The 18,689-nt window shown below is 36.8% G+C and overlaps 2 protein-coding genes across 3 annotated transcripts; one reads left to right on the forward strand and one right to left on the reverse strand.

Moving 5' to 3' along the window:
- Nucleotides 1-220: 220 nt before the first annotated feature.
- On the reverse strand, nucleotides 221-4,785 carry hnrnpdl (heterogeneous nuclear ribonucleoprotein D-like). Its single transcript, XM_055209193.2, has 8 exons — nucleotides 4,561-4,785; nucleotides 3,786-3,954; nucleotides 3,535-3,696; nucleotides 3,316-3,447; nucleotides 2,183-2,291; nucleotides 1,933-2,100; nucleotides 1,689-1,786; nucleotides 221-503 (listed from the first exon to the last, which is right to left on the reverse strand). Exons 1-7 carry the CDS (start codon nucleotides 4,644-4,646, stop codon nucleotides 1,716-1,718), a joined length of 897 nt encoding a protein of 298 aa, XP_055065168.1. The 5' UTR covers nucleotides 4,647-4,785; the 3' UTR covers nucleotides 221-503; nucleotides 1,689-1,715.
- On the forward strand, nucleotides 1,092-18,153 carry enoph1 (enolase-phosphatase 1). Of its 2 annotated transcripts, none has more exons than XM_055209196.2 (6): nucleotides 1,092-1,335; nucleotides 6,076-6,177; nucleotides 14,151-14,353; nucleotides 15,410-15,542; nucleotides 16,973-17,096; nucleotides 17,500-18,153. In XM_055209196.2, exons 1-6 carry the CDS (start codon nucleotides 1,114-1,116, stop codon nucleotides 17,637-17,639), a joined length of 924 nt encoding a protein of 307 aa, XP_055065171.1. In that variant the 5' UTR covers nucleotides 1,092-1,113; the 3' UTR covers nucleotides 17,640-18,153. The 2 variants fall into 2 exon arrangements, with proteins under 2 accessions (XP_055065171.1, XP_055065170.1); XM_055209195.2 differs by lacking the exon at nucleotides 1,092-1,335 and adding an exon at nucleotides 5,634-5,959.
- The last annotated feature ends 536 nt before the right edge of the window (nucleotides 18,154-18,689 follow it).

Genomic DNA, 18,689 nt, shown 5'->3' on the forward strand with positions numbered 1-18,689 from the left:
GCCGTGGCGTTTTGTGACGTTTATTGGCCATCATTTTTGCTCATTATAGTCCACTCCACCTACTTGTGAAATATCTGTTTTGTGTTTGTACAAGTTGGTGTTTTATATAAGCCTTTATGGTTGCACGTTATTTTTATTTTACCTTTTTTTAATAAAAAAAAAAAAATAGTTTGTTCCAATTTCTTATTCAGATGATGTGCATACAAAAAGCTCAAACACATTTTTATTTTTCATCCCTTTATCCAAAAACTGCAGGAAAACAACTAAAATTCAAAATAAAGAACACTTTTCTAATGAAAATTTAAGAACACATCAGCACAAAACCTACAGGTTCAATCGGAATAAAGCACAGAATAAGACAAACTTAGAAACAAAACGCCTGCTATTTACAAGGTTAGACACTGAATTTGTCTTGAGAGGACCTAATAACATTTTAATAGTTGTTTAAGGACAGGAATCCACAAGTCGCTTCCAGGAAACAAAGTCAAAGTCAGTCTGCCGACCTACAAGAGAAGACAAAACGAGATAAATTATTCTGACTTACACATAAAAAAGCACGTCCATGTTTGTTAAACTTCTTGAGCTGTCGATTTTAAACTAGGAAAATCACCATTAAAGATTAAAGATCATATGTTTATATCAATTTTTAGATTCATAGAAACAAGCTTATAAGCCAGCAAAAGCTCCAGCTCCGTGTGGTTAGTTGATAAACACCATTATGGAGCCACTCCAAATCCTTTTCTCCTTAAAATTTCGATGTCATTTATATCTAGAACCAAAAATTCATATTTGATCTGCCTAACACAGATTTCATCAGCTTTTAATGGCTTCAAAACCCACTTTACATATGATCTTTAAAACCTATGTTTAAGGAAAGACGCGAGGTACCCATTTGAAGTTCGCTATTGGCTCTAAAGACAAAAAGCAAGCATTATAAGTTTATGCAATTTACAAGGTAGGTGACGTTTTAAGGAAGAAACCAAAGAAAATTAAAATCACTGAAGCTCCACAACTGAAATACAAGAGCACTAAAATTAAAAAGAGAATACAACAATGCAGTTATGAATCACTTTATGTTACATTAACAAATACCTGTAAAAAACACATTTTAAGATGTTACAGAAAACCAACAACTTATGGAAAATGGGGGAATCTCCTTTGTCTTTTGTTTGTTTGTTTTTACGCTGGTACAGGAAGTTTGAAGAGACCATACCACTGGACAGCGTTTTCTTGTGCATGCCGTGCTCTCTGCCCGCTATGTGCGACGCCCAGAGAATGTCGTGGTCAGGTGACACACGGCCTGCAATGAAGTCCCCGCTGGCAGGTACAAACAAGGTACAATAATCAGAATTAGGGAAAGAAAGGAAAAATAAGGAGTGGCGCCCTTACTCTGTACCCCTTTAGCAGTACTTTACCTGTTACCATTGCTATCAACTCTCTATGTTATTCCTTTATGATCACCTGTTAAAAAGTAGGAGGAGGAAAAGGAAACCCTACAGAAAAACACTTACGTTTTTCTGGCATGCTTACAAAGATTAAAAAAAATGGCTACACAATCATTAGCGATTAAAGATCTATAGACATTTGTTCAACCGTGATGCATATGCCTTTGGCAGTTTAAGATAGTTTGTGTCTATTGATCTTTAATATAAAGTCAGATCCAATCAAAGCAAAAGATAAAACCTTACCATTAATATGAACGTTTAGTCACTTTGTCAATATGGCTGGTAGCTATTTTGATGGTTTCCACCCTCCCTTGAAGCTTTGCCGTAACTGCTCTGTTGACCTAAAAATATTCAGGTGAATTAAATTAGGTACATCTGTCCTCAGCCATGACCATCATGAATTACACATTCGTGAACTATGTGTAGTAGCATTAAATACATTTCTGACCTCAGCCAGGGCATTTTATAATCATGCATCTCAGCTTACTATTGTATTCATCATAGCCTTGTCCATATCCATAATTTGGATAATTGTATCCAGAATAGTCATAACCAGAGTAGCCATTATAGCCCTGGTTATATCCGTTCCCATAGCTTCCATAGTTCTGGCCGTAGTAGTTGTTGTATCCTTGATTGTAGCCTTGACCCTGTCCCGCTAACAAAAAAAAACATTTGTTACAAAAACACATGAATGTTAAGTTTTGCCAGAGAAAACAGCAATCATCTTATTGACTTACCTCCCCTTCCACGGCCTCTGAAGCCTCCTCTTCCTCCCCCAAAGCCCCTTTCTGCTCTGTTTTGCTGCTGTCTGTAAACTTCTTTAGGCTGAGCAACTTTGATTTCACACTGAAAATAAAAGTAAACACTTGCATTACCACAACTTATCATCTAATAAGGGCCAAAGATGGTGTCACTACAACTCTTGACAATGCGAGTAAATCACTTGCACATTCACCCACATTTCACATTAGGCAACTAAAAATGTCTTTAACCAATTGCCAATAACTAAATTTTCAAACTTAAGTAATTTAGAAACAATAAATAAAGAATGAGTCTGCTGTACGCTCCATCACTTTCTTACATGCACAAACTCAAAGTGAATGCAAGAGGCAAGAGTGCTCAACAGAAAATTGTTCGCTAGATATAAATGTTTTTTCTTTTGGTTTCCCTTCGATTTATAATATAATAATTCTGTTAACAATTTAAAATTTGTTAAGTGACTTTGTTTGATCCCTTAAGAAAATTGACCATGGTTTAAATATAGTAACCACAGATTTACTATGGTCTCAACAAAATGAGCATAGTTTAACCATATTTGTAGTAAAACAAATCTGCTAAACATGATTACTTTTTACTATAATAAAACCATGGTTCATTTATAGGATGCAATGTGCTGTGCAAATTCTTGGACAGTAAATGTTATAAATGTTGTTACACCTTTCCTGCAGTACATGAACACAAAAGACGTCTTCAGACTGGTTTATTTCAAAATAGATGTGTAATAATTATGCCAATTTAAAAACTTTATGCAAGTCTTACAAATATATTTAGTACGGATATAAAATCTTTTCAAGTTGTGGTGCATTAATTTCAATAAAATTGATTATTATTTTATTGGTTTATAGTTTTTCAATATGATATAAAAAGATGTATTGAATTTATGAAGCTGATCTATTTATACATTTGAATTTTCACTTTGAAGTAAATGGAAGTCTCTTCGTGGGCTAAAAATGAAGTTAAACATACCTTCATTATTTAACTTTTAGTTTATTCATTACACACTTCAATTGTACTTGAGCAGTCTGTTTGAAATGACAGATCAAATACATACACACATAATTTCAAGTAATATTGTTAAATATCTGCATACCTTCCCTGATCCAATCTGATGATATCTGTTCTCCAAAAGTTTCTGAACTGGTTCCTCTGCAACATATGTAATAAAGCAAAAACCTCGCCTTTCGTTCGTTTTAGTGTCAATGGGCAGCTCAATGTTTTCAATCTGTGGTTAATAAGTGGGAAAGAAAAAAAGACAAATTAATAAGGGTCAATAAAACTGATTATGTTCTTATGGTCCTAAATTACTCACTTCTCCATAGGCTCCAAAGTATTCCCGGATCTGATCTTCAGACGTATCTGGACTTAAACCACCAACAAAAACTTTCCTGGGGGGCTCCTTGCCCTGAATTGCTTTGGCTCTTTTGGGATCGATCAGTTTTCCATCTAACTTGTGCTCCTTTAGCTCCAACACCTACACACACCAATGACATGCTTTAAACAAACATGTTGTAAAAGCAAAATTGTAAAAAACCTGTAATAAGTGTCAGGGTAGACAGTTACCCTATCAACACTCTCAGCATCTCTAAAGAGAACAAATCCAAAGCCCCTGGAGCGTCCAGTCATGGGATCTGTTTTAATAGTGCAGTCCAGGACTTCACCAAACTTCGAGAGGTAATCGGTAAGATCCTTCTTGCTGGTGTCCCAGCTGAGTCCACCAATGAACATTTTCCTACACACAAAGGCAGACACACACAAGCTGATAAATAATCGTAGCACAGGTTTAAATTGTGGAGCTCTAATTAACCGGCTGTGCACTACTGCAAAGCACCGATGTGGACTTTCTACCAATAATTAAAACAAAGAGTTTACTCGCAAACAACTAACGTTAAGCCTTTATCCTTTTGAACAGTAACTTACTAACACAACAACAGGGTACCGCTACGGCGTTTTCAGATAGGTAAGTTACTGTTGCATCACTAATACGATCACTTTACCATGGTCTGGCATTATCAACTTCTTGTTAAAAGGAAACTGCATCAGAAACCCACACAGAAAACACAAATACAGAATTAATATAAGTGACCCACATTCAAGATGTTCTACGATGCTAGCTTGCTAATGCTAATGAGTAAAGGTTCATAGATAACCGCGAACCAGTTTGAAACGGTGTTAAACAAGACATTCTATTTAACGTATATTCATGAATCGTTAGTGGATTAAGTAGTTTAGCGTTAACATTTAGCACATCTAAACTAAATATATAATTTGAATTAACCGTGTTTTTATTTTATCATGTAACGTTAAAGGCCTCTCACTCTCTCGTATAAACACTCACCCGTCATCCTCCTGGTTTTTACTAGCGTTTATTTTGGATCCCTCTGGAAACTCTGAGTTGAAGTCGGTCTGTTCTTCGATCTGCATTCTGGAGTATTTGTGATGAGATTAAACGTGAAACGTTTGCGAGATTTTATAACAGCGGGTTTTAAAAACGAAAACCTGCATACAAATAAACTGCCGCGTTGAACAAAATGGCTGATGGAGATCAGTGACGTAATCTGCGTGAGGAAAAGGAGAAGGGGGCGGTATTTAAAAATAAGGGGACATGTCACTGATGTCAAATAAATATTTGGTGTCCCCAGAGTACATATGTGAAGTTTTAGCTCAAAATACCATAGATAATTTATTATGGCATGTTAAAATTGCCACTTTAGGGTGCCAACAAAAAATGTGCCGTTTTGGGTGTGTCCTTTAAAATGCAAATGAGCTGATGAAATGCAAACACTGATCACAATGATGGTGGTTTGCTGAAATTGAAAGTCAATTGTGCTGTCAATTATTTTTCTCTCTCTCTCTATCTCTCTGCACTAAATGGCAGTATAGTGATTGGATAGTGCAGATTAAGGGACGGTATTATTATAATAAGATCCCCTTATGACTTTGGGATCCCCTTACAAAGTTACTGCAGCACCAGTGACCCAATTATAGCACTTAAACATGGAAAAGTCAGATTTTCATTATATGGACCTTTTAAATAATAAAATATAACATGCTTATCTGGTACATAATGCCTTATGCCACGATGCAACACAATTTTAAAACTCCAGTTTCTTTATGCAATATAATTTCATCCTTTTCCATTGATTTATGACTGGGACATGGACGTTCTTGAAAGGGTTCATGGGATTTTCTTTGAAATAGTGTGGTAAAACGTCCAAAGTAATTATTTGAAAGGACAATAATTACTGAATGAATTTTACGCAATATTTAACGGCATTTCAGCCAGTAGGGTTGCCAAATAGCATTTCTGATTGTTGTTTTTTGTAAAATAGCACTATATTTAATTCGTTACATTTACATACATATACAAATAGACACATGTGGGGGAAGGGTTCAAATTGTGTAACATATAAAAATACATACAAATATAAATAGTTAAATAATACTACATATTGAATAATCCATACTATACTGTAGGGGATTTGTATTTGACGCGTAGGATCTGGCAACCCTGTAACTGCCCCATGTGTTGTTAGCGCATCGCTAGCCTAAATGCTATTACTGATGCGTGTGTCAAAAGTCTGAGCTGGTCATCTGACAGAATAAAAAACACATACATTAATTAACGTCTGTATCGTTTGCCATTGATAAAAATGTCAGCGATCTCAATGCCAGAAACTATTAGAGTTTTGCTGCTGGATATTGAAGGAACCACGACGCCCATTACGTTTGTCAAGGTAAAACGCGCTTGATACTGAAAACAATAACATTTAAAATCACATTGTACATTTACAATCACTGTGCTCACTAAAACCACTGCGATGACTTACAAACGTTAACTTTACTCTTGCAGGACATTTTATTTCCATACATAAGAGAGAATCTCGAGGAATATCTGTCTGCACATTGGGAAGAAGATGAATGCAAACAAGATGTTCATCTGCTCAAAAAACAGGCTGAACATCAAAACAGACCTTTAAAAGGAGCCTTTTATATAAAATTGATACATGAATTTAATAATACAATTTGCACCATGATTTATACTCTAGTAACATTACTATGTTTTGGAAATAATAATAGCATGCAGTTTGGTGGCAGTCTATTTTAAATACCATGTATGCAAACATAATACGCATTTATACATCATGCTATACAAATCCCATTTCCAGAAAAGTTGTGACACTGTGAAAATGTATATAAATTCAGAAAACAATAACTTGCAAGTCTCATAAACCCATATTTTATTTACAATGGATCGTAAAACATTACATTTCAAATAAAGAAATGTACCATTACAAGAGAAAAGTAAGGTAAATTTAACTTAAACTGCTGCTACATCACCACTTCTCAAAAAATTGAGACAGGGGCAACAAAATACTGGAAAAGTAAGTGTTACTAAAAGTAGGGATGCACAGATCGATTGGCCGAAGATGCTTGCTATGCTTCTCAATCATAGACTGTAAAAAAAGATGGACGACGCAACGTCGTCTTTCTCCATTGTAATGAATTGAAGCCAAAAATGTCCGACCATGGTCGCCGCCATGTTACGTAAAAACGTCAGTTTGGAGCCAAGGCATGCGCAGAAGGAATCATCCGTGGAGCCAGAGGCGAAGCCGCGTTATCAAACTTCCGCCCAAATGCTCACGCCAATCATAACGACACGCCCCGTTTCTATAGAATAAAATTACGAGCTAAAATGAAACTTATCACAACAATGAACACTTGAACATATATCCGTGTGATAACAACTACTTGAAAGGACCAAAACCATCTTTTGTAAACTTTTATTGGAAATGTAAATATATTTTTTATTTAGAGCAGAGTCCCATTCGATTGAATGTAGAGGGCGGGGTTTATGACTTGTACCGCAGCCAGCCCCCAGGGAGCTATTAAAGAGCCAGCGGCTTCACTTTTCAAGACTTATGAGGCACCCCCTTTCTCAATGAATCACGGTGGAATGCCGCCACACCCAAAAGCCAGAGGGCGCTCCCGCGCAGAAACCCAACATGCGCCGCGGACAAAGAACCAGACACACGCAGATATGACCAAAATGTGCTTCTCAATAGCCGTTTCTCAATACCAAGTACGCCAAACTCGGACTTGTGTCCTTCGTAGTTCGAACTTGCAAGTTCAGACTCGGAAGAACGAACTTCTGGCGCGAAATGCATTCTGGGAAACTTCGCTGTCATAAGTCCACACAAGTCTCCTCTGATGCATCCTCGATAAAATGGGCGGATCAAGAACACATCCGGGGATTTTATGTGAACTTGGGCTTGATGCGAACTTTGAATTGGAACAGTACTTGGGCCGCGACCAGTGATGCCACAGTTACTTTGAAAAAGTAATCTGATTACTGATTACTGATTACTCCTTTAAAAAGTAACTAAGTTACTTTACAGATTACTTGATTTTAAAAGTAACTAAGTTAGATTACAAGTTACTTTGTTAGTTACATTCCAGTAGCTGCCAACACCCCCACTGCCTCAACATTAAAAATGACAACCGGTTTTGCCAACACTCACTTTATTGGAAGTGCATTTTTAACAGTAACGTCAACAATGTATCTCCTGACATTTTAAGTTGAACTGTTGTGTTTTAAAAAACTAATAATATATATTATTAGTCTTTCTTGACTTCACTAAATATAAATAGGGGTGAGCAGGGGCCATTTTCAGAAAAACTTAATTTTAAAGTTAATGTTTTAGACAGAGATATATTTTTGCTGTGGTCAATAACTCACAAGTGTGGTCTATCAAAACCAGCTGGAATTTTGAACAAATGTAAAACGACTTCTGTATAATTTCACTTTAAACAAGAGTAGTGAATTGTTACTTTTGACCTTGACAGCAGGGACGAAAGTAACACACAGGTGGGTCAAAAGTAACACAACAAAACATGATAGATTTTTGTGTTACACTTGTTTTTATTAAATATATATTACTATGACCTCTTTAATATGTAACTGCAAACTTATTTTGTCATTTATCTTTGTAAAAAATAATTAAATTACATTTTTATTTTAAATTTCAGTTTTATCAAATGTTTCAAAAGCAAACAACAGTACAAACTTAAATTGCTGAGACTAAAAAAAAATTCAATAGTTTGAACACTATGAAAATAAAATTAAATCAAATTAGAATAATATCAATTTTTTACCATATTATACACAGTATTAGCAGCGGGACAAAACTAACAAGTGTTACTTTTGACCCGACAGGATCTACTTACTCTATAAACTCGACTTACTTTTATTTTGAAAAACTGAGAAGTCTTCAGGATGTTATATACCTTGTAGATTTATCAGTATTGTAACACATGAAACGAGAAAACAACGCGTTGTAAGAAAAAAGACCGCTTTTGGAATGTACTTATCATGGTTGAAAACACAGTTCTGGATCTACACGTGGAAATCGGTGAGTAAATAACGCGATATTTGTTAACTCTTTCAGAGGTTATGTGCTAATATGCTGTCATAGTGAGATTTAGATGTTATCAGGGCTCGGAGAAAATCGCTTTGTTACTTTCGTTCTTCAACTCTCCCACACTTACTGGTTTTGCACTGAAGTCCAGCTTTTGTTGTTTGGGTAGTGGATGAACTCCTGCTCACTGCTTCGCATCACCGGGTGGGACTTGCTCTTAGTTTGACTGTCTGCGCTGTGCCGCGCATCCAAATGTTTATTTTTTTTTTTTAAATTGACGTAGTGTTTTTGTAGCTGCATCTCTCTTCTCTCTCCATTGTACGTTGTTTACGTTTGTGTCACTTACACGTGACCTGAATTGTCCTCGTGCTGAAAACGTGACTTGTCGCACACCTGACTTCACTTCCCGAGACGCAAGAAGAAATATACAAGAAAATATATATATTTTACTAAGGAAAATTTCAAAAATAGTAACGCACAGTGACTTGGATAAGTAACTTTAATCTGATTACTGGTTTGGAAATATTAACGCGTTAGATTACTCGTTACTAAAAAAAGTGGTAAAATTAGAGTAACGCGTTACTAAGTAACGCGTTACCGGCATCACTGGCCGCGACTGATGACGTTTCACAAGTCCACAAGAACGCAAGTACAGACAAGAACGCATATTGAGAAACGGCTAATGTCAAGGAAGTTCAAGCAAAGACTGAGTCCTTCGTTATCCCATATACAGGAAAGGATGCAAATGTGTAGTCTTCACGCTCTGAAATCACCCACAATCCTATGAGTGCAGCGCCGAAAGCACACGTTTTCACTGACGTAATGACGCAATGACGTGCACTTGCTAGCCTTTTCCATTTACGTGTTCTCCGAATGCTAAAGAGGAGCCTCGCCTAGCCTCTGAAAGAAGTGACTTTGATGGACCAGTAGGGATGTAACGGTATTATAAATTTCGTGGTATTGCGGTAGAAGATTTTCCTGGTACCACCGTGGTCACATGATCGGTAAAACGTTAGGTCTTCCGGGCAACACGTGTAGTTTTTTTCCGGTCAAGTAAAGCGAGTGGAGGGACGCGGGAACTACAATTCCCATAATCCCATGCGTGCTACTCTGACGCCTCCTCTCTACAAGCGGCAATGGCGGAAGCAAAAGAAACACGGACTTTAAATCTGATGTGTCGAAAAAGTTCGCGTTCGCTGTGACAAGAAACGAGGAAGGACAAAATGTGATGGACATTCAAAAAACGAGTGAGTAAATCCGTGAATGAGCAGAGTGTGTATGCCGTTTTTCAATTAGAAGGTTGCAGCCTCCTTAGATCGCATATGCAGGCTGCATCCGTCATTAAACGCCTGGTGTATTTAAGTTAACTGAGTATTATTCGCAAGTCATAGGCGTGTTACAATAATATACGATTAAATAAGAATAATAATCAACTTAAAAAATGTTAATATTTTGAAATAAGACGGTCTTCATTACGTATGCAGCCTACAAATGCGACCCATAGAGGCTGCAGACTTCCGATTTGGAAACGCGCCCCTGTATTAAGTGAGCTGACCTCAGCTCTAAGTCCAGCTACAATAAGTAAGCAATTTTCATTTTTTACTGGGTTGTTTTTGTTTTCAGGAATTGACCCATCTTAAAACCCATCATCTTTTCTTGATTCTACAATCACAACCGTTGCTTTCATAGGAGTACCAAGCATTAGCATTAATATTAATAATAATAAAAACTAGGTCAATTGAGGGAGTCACTCAATTCTTAAAACCTGACTGATTGGGAGTTGTTTAAAGTCGACAAACTAAAATGAAACTTAATTTTTTTGTCCTTTTTATGAAAAATGTAAACACTTCACTACACTTTGTACATTGTAATGATCAGTCTTGTTTAATAAACACTTATGGGAGTTTTTCCAAATCTTCAATTGTTTTTTTTTCTTCCTGCAAATGTTTCAATAATTACCGTACCGTGGGCATCATACCGAAATACTACCGTACCGTGAATTTTTGATACCGTTACATCCCTATGGACCAGTCCTACCAATGAAGTATCATTGACATTGAGAAACACCTATAGATATGTATAGATGGTTTCAGCAGTAACATCATAAACAAGCAGCTTTCGTGATCAACACATAACTTTCGGTAAACTCTGCTGAGAATAAATAACAAACTTATGTAAGGGGAGCAAATATGACCCCATCCATCCGTTTGGCCCAACGACGGAATCCAAACGAAGGGTTATAGCGCGTTCGGTCTTTTCCGGCGCTTATAAAGACAAATTAACGTTACGCAACTTTACACCTGACTCCAAAGATATAAAACGTATTGTAATATGAATCAAATTGATATAAATATAGAATTTGGATAAACATTTGATCATTCTATTTACTCATGTTAACATTGAACTCATTCATTTCGATTACCAATATCATATCAGCCCACATCGGCCGTTGTGCGGGTTCTGAAACATAAACTTAACCACACCAGAGGTTCTGACTTATATAGCCCACGTATATTAATCACAAATATACCCAACTTAGTTAGGGTTAAATAGTTAAACTTAACCGTACCAGAGGTCCTGACTTATATAGCCCTCGAATAATCATTACAATTACCCACAACTTAGTTAGGGTTAAATAATTAGTCTATCCGTGTAACCAGAGGAAATGGTTGAAGCAACTGCCCCATGCTGGCGTGCCCTTAATTATCATTAGAAAATATTATGCAACCCAGCCAACTATATCCAACTTAATACAGAACTCAAAACTATAATTATAGTAGAGATACTGATCAGAGGTCCTGACTTATCATCTGATAGTCCACATATAGTAAAGTAATGGCTGAACCTCTAGTTCAACGGTATAGACAATTAGCATGAATTTATACCCCGGTTATAGATTTATGGTGACAAAGGATAATACTTACTGTAACTTAGAAGAGTCAATGATACAGAGCAAATTAGAATGAATACAAATGTAACAATTTATTAACCAGGTAGGTAGCACATAATTCAGAAGCCAATTTACATTCCAATTCAAATACGAAACAAACGAAAAACCATTGCATACCTGGTAAGGAGATGAAAGATCTGGTTACAGATTCCTCAACATAAAATAAAAATACATGATGCTGTGCCAGGACAGCATCATGGGGGTGTATTTCTAGATATAGAAAATCCCGTCTAAATCTTCTACACATCTCCTTAAATAACCAGAGAACAAAGCATATAGGAATTTGGTACTGATTGGTTGTTGTAAAACTAAGGGCTGTCCTTAATTTATATACAGTGGGTGATTGGCTTAAGCTTAGAATGGGAGTTGTCTATCAACCTTGAATGAAGTTTCACATATACTTTAACATTGAATTCTGTTGTTATATGAGTGAGACCATTGTAACCACTTGCAATGAGACATTTCAATAGAAAAGAGCTACCCTTGATTGTCAAACATCACATCTCCATACAAATGGTAAATCTGCAGACAGATAGATACTCTTGATTGTCAAACATCACATCTCCATACAAATGGTAGATGAGAGAATAAGAATACAAATGTATGACACCCTAAAGGTGTGTCTTGAAACCCAAATGTGTCGGAAATCCACTGTGAATCGTAGAAAGTTGCCTTCCTGGGCACTCATTTTGCCCCCATGCAGTGTCCTTTGGGGAGGTGCTATATTTATTCAGGAAATTATCTTACACTTAAAAAAAAAAACTTTTAATGTAGTTTATATATAAAACAAGCAAAATAAACAACACATAGATTCCATAGGAAACCAAAACATTTGTTATTTTTGATGAGGTATTTGTTCAAGAGTTCAGTTTAGCAGCTGGTCAGATCATAAAAAAAAACCTGAAACTAAGTAAAGTTCCGACCAGACGTGTAATTGCATCACAGCACGTGAGTCCATTGCTTCTGTCCAATGGTGGTCGACATCAGCACCTGGAGGCCTGCCCGTCACAGTCAGCTCGCCAACTCATATCACCGTGCGCCAATGGTGCATGTTCTTTTAAATAACCAATCGGTATGGTTTGTTATAAACATCAGAGATGTACATATCACACTATATACTTATAAATAATGTTCATGAAACATGTTCAAGCATTCAGAATTATAGCCAGGTTAATAACGTTTGTAAGAAACCAAACAGTTTGAAAATCGGTAGAAAATTGAGCAAGTTGTGGTTATTTAAAAGTGCATGCATGCACCATTAAAACACAATGCTACAAGTGAGCGAGCTGACTGAGACAAAATGGCCGCCGGTGATGAGGTTGGAGACATACGTATCTATGGCTATGACACGCAGCTCCAGGATATGTCTTAAGGATATATTTTTATGGCTGTTCTTCAAACCTTTGTAGGTATTTTCATGACAATAAAGAATATCTTTAATGATTATGTTTGACGAGTGTTGCTTCTATAATTACTAATACTAAAGTACTAATTAATCTGTTCAAATAAATGTATTAGGCTTGTTCAACTTCATGTGGCCCTACTAGAACTGACAGGCGGATGACGTCAAAGTACCGTGAGAGCGAGACGAAAATAGACTTTGTATAATTTCTTAAATGGATGATTTCATCGGCCAATTGACCCTTTTACAGCCCATGTGATCAAATAGCCTGTGCGTTCATTTTGGAAACGAAGTGGTGTCGTTCCCCAGTGGTTCTAACGTGTTCGTAACTAAGAAAGTTTATCAAAACGGTTTCCCAGCATCAAAATGTCTGGTTGTTGCGTTTTGTTGCACTAATATAATATACGTATATACGTATATATGTATCTGGCAACTTTTATCTACTCCACTATAGTACACACAGATCTGGTAGCTGTGTTAAAAAAGTTGATAAGTCAATATAATAACTTAATAACTTTCTCGGTCTGTGTTGCTTCACTGCTGATTCTTGCCATACTTCCATTGCCAAAATGCATGTTTTGCAAAATTGCGCATACGTTGCCACTTCATCATTGTGTACAGACAGTAAAAGGGTCTATTTATAGGTGCATCCCTAACTTAGGTCAGTGTCTCTGTCTACCAACCACACCTTTTTGCCACGGTTTATGCATCTGTGATCAGTAGGAAGTCCTTTTCAATCTAAAATCACTATGAGTTTGACTCATCAAACGTCAAACACAATCATTCAAAATATTCTTTATTATCATGGAAATACCTGAAACGGTCTTAAGAACAACTAAATAAATATGCCTCTAGATATTTCCTGGAATAGCACTTTGTAATGATACTTCTTCTGTGGCACAAATGGAGTTTCTGCACAAGAGCGTCCTCTGGCTTTTGGATGTGGCGGCATTTCAACGTAATTCAGTCAAATTCATTCAACCCCTGTTATAGAGTCTCTCACAAAACATTAATTTTTTAAAAATCTGGAATAATATCTGGGCACAAGGGACACAGGGGAAAATCAGCATTGGATGTCCATAATCATTGGGCTATCAGGTGACACCTGTTTAACCTGGATGTAGTTAACAAAATGAAACGCTTGTGTCTGTTTTCAGGCTGAAGAAGACTTGCGGCTAAATAAAGCTGGTCCAATTCATACAGTTGACCAGACGGTACACACAGATGAGGAGAAGGCAATCCGTGAGGTTGTGGATAACGTCCTCTGGCAGATGGCTGCAGACAGGAAAACCACTGCTCTCAAACAACTGCAAGGCCACATGTGGAGAGCAGCATATATCACTGGGAAAATCAAAGGCGAGTAAGTAAACTCGTCTTCCTCTTAACATAAGATTAGGGCCACGTTTAAAGGTGCAGTGTGTAATTTTTAAAAGGATCTCTTGACAGAAATGCAATATAATATACAAAACTACATTATCATGGGTGTATAAAGACCTTTTTATAATGAACTGTTATGTTTTTATTACCTTAGAATGAGATGTTTTTATCTACATGCACGAGGGTCCCCTTATGTGGAAGTTGCCATTTTTTGCCCCCACGTTTATAGAGAAGCCTTTAACAGACAAACATTTTTGTCTCCGACGATGACATGTTTTTCCGGTGGCGGCTACTGTAGCTTCCCTATGCGTTTCAAAAGCGAGGGGTGAGCAGTGGGCTGAGCTGTTTGTTGCAATTCGTAACCTCACCACTAGATGCCGTTAAAATTTACACACTGCACCTTTAAGGCAGCTGCTCAGCTTTTGTTGTAGTGCATATTATGGTTAATATTTTAAGCATTATTAATATGTCAGAGATAAGCAACTCCTATGAGTTGCCCATCCCAGATATACATGATATACTGATATACTTTTTCAATCTACACTTGTAAGATGGAAATCACTTTTCCATTGACTAATCCTTAACTTTTACCCAGAAATTAAAATTGAAGAAAGCAATTGGGTGTTTAATGGTGTTTAAGGTAATAATGACATGTTAAAGAGTTCATTCACACATTTTTTTAACTCTTTCTTTCAATTGTTGTTGTAAACAATATATAAAGAAGCTCTCCTATATTTATGTACATTTATGTTTATGCATTTGGCAGATGCTTTTATCCAAAGTGACTTACAATGCATTACAAGCTATACATTTTTATTTATCAGTATGTGTGTTCCCCGGGTTCAAACCCATGACTTTGTGCGCTACAAACGCAATGCTCATTCAATGCATTGCAGCATGAGTGAAAGGGTTCATGAGCCAGGATATTATTTAATATAACTCTAATTGTGTTTGATTGAAGAAAGGAAGTAATATACATTTAAAATTGCATTAAGGTTAGTAATTTATGGGGAAATTTTCATTTGGTTATTTTTTACAGGGTGTACCCAGACGTGGTACCAGCCATCAGGCGATGGCGACATCATGGTCTGAAGATCTTCATATACTCCTCAGGAAGTGTGGAGGCACAGAAGCTACTCTTTGGCTATTCTGATGAAGGAGATCTATTAGATGTAAGCCTGGTCTGTTAAGGGCCATTTACAATGATAGCAATAAGCAGTAATGCAGTTGAGAAAAACATTTATATAAATTAGCCCCAATAGGATTCTGTGACTAGCAATAGAAACGATGACAGTGGTGTACATGTGATTGTAATTCAGCGTAAGAGGTAAATGTTATTGTGAGCATTATTCTGTACAACTTATCATCATTTGTTAGCATTTATTGTAACTTGTTAATGATTTCATGTATTATGCACTGGTAAAATGACTTCACAGTATTCAATTATTCAAATACACTCATCTAAAGGATTATTAGGAACACATGTTCAATTTCTCATTAATGCAATTATCTAATCAACCAATCGCATAGCAGTTGCTTCAATGCATTTAGGGGAGTGGTCCTGGTCAAGACAATCTCCTGAACTCCAAACTGAATGTCAGAATGGGAAAGAAAGGTGATTTATGCAATTTTGAGCGTGACATGATTGTTGGTGCCAGACGGGCCGGTCTGAGTATTTCATAATCTGCTCAGTTACTGGAATTTTCATGCACAACCATTTCTAGGGTTTAAAAAGAATGGTGTGAAAAGGGAAAAACATCCAGTATGTGGGAGTCCTGTGGGCAAAAATGCCTTGTTGATGCAAGAGGTCAGAGGAGAATGGGCCGACTGATTCAAGCTGATAGAAGAGCAACTTAGACTGAAATAACCACTCGTTACAACCGAGGTATGCTGCAAATCATTTGTGAAGCCACAACACGCACAACCTTGAGGCAGATGGCCTAAAACAGCAGAAGACCCCACTGGGTACCACTACAAATAGGAAAAAGAGGCTACAACTTGCACAAGCTCACCAAAATTGGACAGTTGAAGACTGGAAATATGTTGCCTGGTCTGATGAGTCTCGATTTCTGTTGAGACATTCAGATGGTAGAGTGAGAATTTGGCGTAAACAGAATGAGAACATGGATCCATCATGCCTTGTTACCACTATGCAGGCTGCTGGTGGTGGTGTAATGGTGTGGGGGGATGTTTTCTTGGCACACTTTAGGCCCCATCCTCTGATGGCACCATGTCACAAAGCTCGAATCATTTCAAATTGGTTTCTTGAACATGACAATGAGTTCACTGTACTAAAATAGCCCCCACAGTCACCAGATCTCAACCCAATAGAGCATCTTTGGGATGTGGTGGAACGGGAGGCTTAGTGCCCTGGATGTGCATCCCACAAATCTCCATCAACTGCAAGATGCTATCTTATCAGTATGGGCCAACATTTCTAAAGAATGCTTTCAGCACCTTGTTGAATCAATGCCACGTAGAATTAAGGCAGTTCTGAAGGCGAAAGGGGGTCAAACACAATATTAGTATGGTGTTCCTAATAATCCTTTAGGTGAGTGTATAGGAATTGTCCATTTAAACTTTATTGAAATGTCTTTCTCAGCTGTTTGATGGGCATTTTGACACCAACATTGGTACCAAAGTTGAAAGTAAAAGCTATGAGAATATTGCAGAGAAGATTGGCTGCCAACCAGACGAAATTCTGTTCTTAACTGATGTCACACGAGGTGGGTTTACACACATGCCTTGTATATTTTCAAAAATAATAATTTCTTATCGTTACTGCAAGCAAAAATCCCAACCTTTGTGTTAAAATCTCAAACTTGTATGCAGAAAAAAAGCCATTCTTTGACAAAATACTGCTCTGTGTATTTGAGCAGCCTGACCCAGCAACGTTTAGGCAGCACTTTTGAAAATGCGTTGTTTTGCACTCCACATCCCTGTTAAATTTAGGAGTAGAATTTAGTAGTAGAACTGTATGTTTTTCCAACTATTGGTAGTTGTTCAGAAAATCTCTTTTGTAACCTTAGTGGTACAGAAATTATACAAGTTACCTTTCAGTAATTGTGTCTGTACCTTAACTACTCATTTTTGCACTGAATATAATCTAAGTTAATGTCTCCTCTACAGAGGCAAAGGCTGCGGAGGATGCTGGGGTGAATGTGGCAGTAGTAGTACGGCCTGGCAACATGGAGTTAACTGAAGAGGAAAGAAAAAATTATAGAATCATTACATCTTTCAGCCAGTTGGAACTGAATGGAAATGTTTGACAGCAAAGTTACTTTGGATTTTTGGTGAATGCTCAATTAACATGGAAAATGTGCTATTCTGCGGACTGAACTCGGTGCTTGTTGTTTTTACACAGAAACTCATCTTTGAATTAAATACATCTACTTTTTCATCAAGCGTTTTATATGCAGCATTAATATGTAGCATATGACAATTAAGTCAGGATAGTTTGTCTTTACCCACCTTAAATTTTTTTAGTACATTGTTAGTATTGTAACTGTACCTTTCCTAGACAAATGTATTGTCATTATTAAATGGTGTAAAATTTTATTCCAAATTGACATGTTTAGCTAATAACATTTAGACATCGGCACAGGAACAGTGAAATAATTTTTATTAGGTCATGTTTGTGTATTTCTCTACTAAAACAAACAACCAATGTCAGAGATTTATTGCACATCATGCAGTTTGTAAAAAATGTTGCATATAGCTAGTTTCAAATTTTGCAAGAGAGTATACATGAATATAAACTCCTCATTTGTTCATATTTAAGAAGTAGTTTGTATTTTTTGTACTTTTAGCTATGTTATTTTGTGTTTGTGTGAAACATTTGTCCAACAAAGTTCATATTGACAACGGCTGTCAAGGTTTATATAACTCACCCTATATGACCCTTCTGAAAGCACATAGCTTTGTGTTAGGAAGAAAATTTCTGAAGAAATTCTGAATGCCATCTGCATTCTGTCAGATTTAACCTCTTGATGATATTTATTTTTAACATTGTTCAGGTGGTCAGGTCAGGAGCATGAAAAGAGGTCCGTTTAAATAGCTGCCCCTCACTTGTTGTCATGTGACAGTTTGGCAGCATTCTTCTGCCACCATTTTGCCTCACTCTTGACTGGTACCCACCCAATCTAGGAGGGGGGAATACTCTGTGTTTGGGCCACACCAAATATGCATTCATTATCATATGAGGATTACATGTTAGTGCAAACTCTTAAAATTGGCCTGAAAATTCTTAAAAATCTTAATTTGTGTTCAGTGTTAAAAAAGCAACAAACTGTTTTGGAGAAAAAATATAAGTAATCACA

The sequence above is a fragment of the Misgurnus anguillicaudatus genome, chromosome 12 (assembly GCF_027580225.2).
Source record: "Misgurnus anguillicaudatus chromosome 12, ASM2758022v2, whole genome shotgun sequence".
NCBI classification, from domain to species: Eukaryota; Metazoa; Chordata; class Actinopteri; order Cypriniformes; family Cobitidae; genus Misgurnus; species Misgurnus anguillicaudatus.